This window comes from Microcebus murinus, chromosome 7 (assembly GCF_040939455.1).
Source record: "Microcebus murinus isolate Inina chromosome 7, M.murinus_Inina_mat1.0, whole genome shotgun sequence".
Lineage (NCBI taxonomy): Eukaryota > Metazoa > Chordata > Mammalia > Primates > Cheirogaleidae > Microcebus > Microcebus murinus.
Window position 1 is genome coordinate 27,809,034 of NC_134110.1, and position 5,378 is coordinate 27,814,411.

Sequence of the window (5,378 nt, forward strand, 5' to 3'; positions counted from 1 at the left end):
AGTGGAGGCGGGGTCACTGGAGGCCATTCGGGGCTCAGCAAGTTCTCTCAGCCCCACATAGGGGAAGCAGGAGGCATCCCTGCTCCCCAGCGCTGGAGAGGGGGCGGCAGAACTCAGACTGTGCCTTGTGGCGACCCCTCCTTGCCGTCCCTCTCCCAGCCCATGCTCTGTTCCCTCTGCTCTGCTGCCCCCTCTGCTCTCGTGCCCCCTCCTGGTGCCCGTCTGTCATGGAAGACGGGAGAAAGCTGCTGACCTTGAAGTCAGCACACAGGAAACTCAATCCTAGCTGCACCGTGGAGGAGTCCGGCTCTGACCCGTGGGTTGGGGACCTAATGCCCACCACAGGGCTATGGCCAGGGTCCCAGAGGGTGGCAGGGAAGATGGAGGACCTGGCCCAACCCACCTTATCCAGGTCTTTTCCCACTGACAGCTGCCCTGTGGCCTGGCCAGCCTGTCTCCATGGCCATTTCAATTGCTTTCTTTCATTCACTACACATTCAAGCCCATGTGACGTCCTGGTCCCCTGCTGCCTGGGCCTGGCCTGGTGACGGAGCTGGGGTCAGAGCCCAGCCCCTGGTTGCCCCCAACACTTTCTGCACTGAGTACAGCAGAGGCCTGTGCAGACGCCTGTCCCAGGGCGCAGCAAAGCACCTCAGCGGGCTGGAGAAGCAAAGGAATACTTTATTCGCTCTTGGAGCGCCGAGGACTAGGCCATCCTGGGCGCGCTGGCCTCGGGCCCCGCGGGCCCCGGGAAGGCGCCGGCGGGGGCGGCGGGGCCGGGCGCCAGCAGGACGAGGCCGGGCGGCTGGCCGGTGCCCGCGCTGGCGTAGCTCAGCGCCAGGCGCTCCAGGCGCCGCTTGCGCAGGGCCGCCTGTGCGGTGGCGTGCAGTGGCCGCAGCAGCGCGGGCGGCGACGCGCCGGGGCCCCGGAGCAGAAAGTCGAAGCCCGCGCGGTCGCGGGGGTCATAGAAGAGCGGCCCACGGGCCGGGTCCGGGCCTGGCGGCCAAGCGAAAGGGAAAGGCAGCGTGAAGTCCTCAGTGAGCACGCGGATGGCAAAGTCGTCTTCCTTGCCCAGCGCGCGGTAGGCGCGCCCGATGCCGCGAAAGTGCGCCTCCCAGAGCTGCGTGTCCCCGCCGTAGATGTCCGGGAACCGGGGCTCGGGGCCTGCGGGACCTGCGGGCCGGCGGGGACCGAGAGCTCAGCTCCGCAGACAGCGAGATCAGGGACCATCCTGCTCTGGGTGAGCTGCCCACCCAGACAGGGGCGGAGAGGCCCTGCAGGTGCAGAGGTGGGAGAATCTGGATGAGCCTCAAAAGGCAAACCCTGCATCTGGGTGGGGGAGGTAAGGGCATCTGGGTGGGGGAGGTAAGGGCCCTGCCGTGGTAAAGGGGCGGTGGGATCTGCATTTGTGTGGGAACAGTGCCAACCACAAAGGGCAGCAAGTCCTGAGGTGTGGAAGGGTGTATACCCCTAAGTATTAATATTATCTGGGCGGAAAGTTCCCCAGTGGGGAGGTGGCTGCACAGTTTGGCCAGCGTGACCACCAGCAAGCTGGGGAGTGGGGCTCCTGCTGCAGATAGTGGCCTTGGGGACAGGAGGTGAAACAATCACTCTCGATTGGAAGTTTATCCCAGGCTGTGCAGACATGGACTGTGGGACCCAGCCCAGAGGTCAGGTCGGATCCAGGAGAGGGTGAAGGCAAGGATGGGGAACACTCAGCTGGGAGAGATCACAGGGCACATGGCCAGGCCCTGCAGACCCAGGTGGAGAGCATCCTGGGGCCACCACCTGGCTCCCACCTGCACCTGGGGTCCAGGGGAGAAGTGGCACCAAGAGGACCAGGAGTCGGCTGGAAGGGAGTTTGGTTGGGGTTCCGTCATGGCACCCTGAAAGCCTGTCTGTGGTCCCCAGAAGGAGCCCAGAGTGCTGGTCCCTGGCCACACCCTGCCTGGCCTGCTGTGCCCAACCTCAGGCCCTTGATTCAGGAGAGACACCTTCAATGTTTCTGTTATTCATTCATTCAGCAGATGCGCTTAGCTCTGGGTTACCGACATGGGTGAAGTAGCTATGGGCCATCCCTGAGCACAAAGTTCAGGGAGGAAGATAGGCCCATGGTGGATGTAGGGCAAAGACCAGCTAGCTCCCTGGGGTGGGCAAGACTGGAGGCCGGGGTGGGAATGGATGAACCTGTACAAGGCTCTGACCATGAATTCTCTGGCCCCTAGGAGAGGACAACAACACTCAGTCCATCTTGCCCGTGAGGATACAGCCCAGGAAGTCAGACAGGCCCTGGACTGGGCAATCACCTTCCACTGTGCCACAGCCCCTGGCTTGAGAGCCTCTTAGTCATGACTCTCTCTCTCCTCCACACAAACATTCATTGAGCACCTACTGTGTGCCATGCAGGCACTGTATTGGCATCACTACAGCCGTGAGCAACACAGACTTGGAGATCCTTCCTTCCACCTGTGAGAGCTTGGGTTAGTTTTTTACCTTGCATGAGCTCCGGTTTCCCCTCTAGAAATCGGGAACAAACAAGCCTGTTCTGCTGCCCTCGCAGGCAAGATGGCCTTGACCAACCTGTTCTATCCCTGGAGAGTACTTTCCTAAGTCAGAACCTCGGACAGCGCCAAAACAGCACCTGGCGCCTCCAAGTGGCCCCCACTGAGGCTGTGAGTGGGCATGGGCGAGGCCCGCTGGGCCTGTCACTCTCAGCACCAAGACAGCACCTGGGAAGCTGCACCTGGAGCATCTGACCCAGATGGGGCAGGGGTGGTGCCTCCATCTGCTCAGCCTGCCCTGTCCACCTTGCCACCTCCTCTCTGCAGTCCTCTGGAGAGCAGCTGGAGGCACAGGGCTGTCCTGGTGTCCCAGCCACTGGCCTGACCTCCCCCTCAGTACTATCCAGTGGGGTGGGCAGCCAAGGGAAGGGCCATGGGGTGTTGCTTTGGGCAGAGGTAAGGAAAAGCTCAGGAGAAGAGGGACAGGGCTGTGGACAGGCCCCCAGGAAAGGAGAGGGCTGGGCCACTGTGCTGCTCCAGCCCACAATGGGCCCAGGGCATGAGAGGAATACTGTTATGGGATTTGCATTTCACCAGGCGGGTTTGGTGTGGACTTGCAGACAGGTAAAGGGATAGGGCAGCAGCCAGGAAGCCAGTGCAGCAGCCAGGACGGCCACCAAGGGGAGAGTGCCTCAGCCAGGATAGGGCTGAGAATGCTCAGACTCTGAAGATAGAACCAGCAGGCTCTGCTGATGAGGGGCTGTGGACAGGGGCATGGGAAAGAAGGAAGACATGGAGGTTTGTGGCCTAAGCCAGCAAAGGGAGGAAGTGCCCTTTCCCAAGACAGGTCAGCTGGGAGAGTGGCGGGCTGGGCTGGGGTCAAGACTTAATCTCCAGATGAGCACTAGGGGGATGCAGGAATGGCTCTGACTCTGCAGTGGGTGGGGTTCCCAGCTGGAAAAGAGGTGGCATTTAAAGCCACAACACTGAATGACATCACATCGTGAGAAAAGAAAGAGGAGAGGCCCAGAACAGAAGTCAGGGCCCTCTTGACTCACCAGCTGGGGAGAGAAGGTGGAGCAGGCAGTGCTGCAGGGGGAAGCTGCGGGCACGGGGCTTCTGGAAGCCAGGCATGGGGTGGGGACTCTGAGTCACGTGCTGCCTACAGTCACGCCAAATGGAGCCTGAGGACTAACCTCAGATTTACCAGTACAGAGGTCACTGGTGACCTTGACCAGAGCTGCTTCAGTGAGGTGTGCAGAGAGTGGGTTCAGGAGGAAGTGGGAGGGGAGGATTTGGTGGCAGCAAGGACACATAACCTGTGCGAGGCTTTGCTATAAGTGGGGTCAAAGAAAGAGGGCGGCCGCTGCGAGGGAAGCAGGGCGAAGAGACAGGACAAATGACAGCGTGCTTTTGTGTCTACAGGTGATAGTAGCAGAGGACGTGTCATGGTGCAGGAGAGAGGCTGGGGGCTGCCGGAGTGACCACGTGAGTAGGAGGGAGGGAGTGGGACGAGTGGATGTGGCCTTGGCTGGAGCAGGGGCAGACAGAGTCTGAGGCACAGTGCAGGTGGGTGGGTGTCTGTGGCGACATCCTCTGATGGCTTGGGTTCCTCCAGGAAAGAGGGAGCAAAGCTGCGGCTGAGTGTGAGGACAGCGAGGAGGGTGCGGGCTTCGAGGGAGAGAAGGTGCCAGGCTGTTGCTAGGAGAGGAGCGGCTGGAGGGACGGGAGCTGGGTGAGGGCTGCCTCATCCCCGCTGCGGGCTGAGGTCGGGAACTCGAAGTGCGGGCAGCTCGGGCCATCTGCACGGAGCCGGCGAGATGGGGCAGTGGAGAGTTGCCAGACTGGCACTAGAGGACAGGAGAGGGCCGGGGAGGGGTGTGAGGAGTGGTGACCATGGCAGAGCTGTGGGCAGGGGTGGGGGAGCAGGTGGGAGAGGTGGACGCCACCACAGACTTTGGCCCCCAAGCGCCTCCAGAGGGCAGCAGCCAGGGAGGGGCAGCAGCCAGGGAGGGGCTGCAGCCAGGAAGGGGCTGCAGTTTGGATGTTGAGCAGTCCAAGGGGTGGGGTCTGGGGGGAGGGCAAGGTCCTTGGAGGGGAGGAGTCAGAGACAGAGGACCAGACCAGGGCAAGGGAAGAAGTCACCAAGGTGAAGACGGGGAGCTGGAGAGAGGGTCGTGAGCAGGCACAGGGTCATCCGGGGCAGTGACTGCAGTGGGGCAGGTGGCGGGATGGCTGCCCCTCCAGAGAGCCAGAGCTGGGTTTCAACGAAGGCAGGGGCATGATCTGGAGGGGACCCTAAGGAGTGAGGATGACTCTGCCCACCTCCAGGCCCAGGTGCCCAGGGGCTTAGGGAAGAGAACCAGCCTCCTCCCCCAGGAGGGCTGTGGGGCAGCAGGCCCTGGGGGAGCAGGAAGGAGAAGGGCCTTTAGGGGGTGGGTTCGATGCCCCATCCTGGCCCAGTCCTGCTGACATTGTCCTGCTGTGTGACCCTTCTGGAAGAGAGCGTGAGACAAGAATCCCAAATGCCACTTGGCCCCTTTCTCCTCTGACCCTCTCACCCACGTGTGTCTCACCTGGAGTGGCTACAGAAGGAGGGGGCAGACCTGCCGGACTCGGGTCCCCAGAACAGGGGGAAGCCATGTCAGTGGCCGGGGTCAGGCTTCTGTTTACCTGGCTGCCGGGAGACTGGGGGAGGGGCCTGCTGGGAGGACAGAACCTTGCATTTAAAGGAGTCCCACTCTGAAGGGGGTTGGTGCTCATGGGCTCAGTGGCCTCATGCACTGACCTCCTGTGGGTGGCCCTGCAGGCCCTCCCCAGGGCCCTGCACCTCCCTGTCCCTGCAGCTGCTCCCTCAGGCCAGCTTTCCCTCTGACC

The 5,378-nt window shown here is 62.2% G+C and overlaps 1 protein-coding gene across 1 annotated transcript; it reads right to left on the minus strand.

Moving 5' to 3' along the window:
- Nucleotides 1-674: 674 nt before the first annotated feature.
- C7H8orf90 (chromosome 7 C8orf90 homolog) lies at nucleotides 675-5,177 on the minus strand. Its single transcript, XM_076004669.1, is given in 3 exon segments — nucleotides 675-823; nucleotides 825-1,173; nucleotides 5,063-5,177. Coding segments are annotated over 3 exon segments (573 nt in total). The 5' UTR covers nucleotides 5,145-5,177; the 3' UTR covers nucleotides 675-681.
- Between the last annotated feature and the right edge of the window lie 201 nt (nucleotides 5,178-5,378).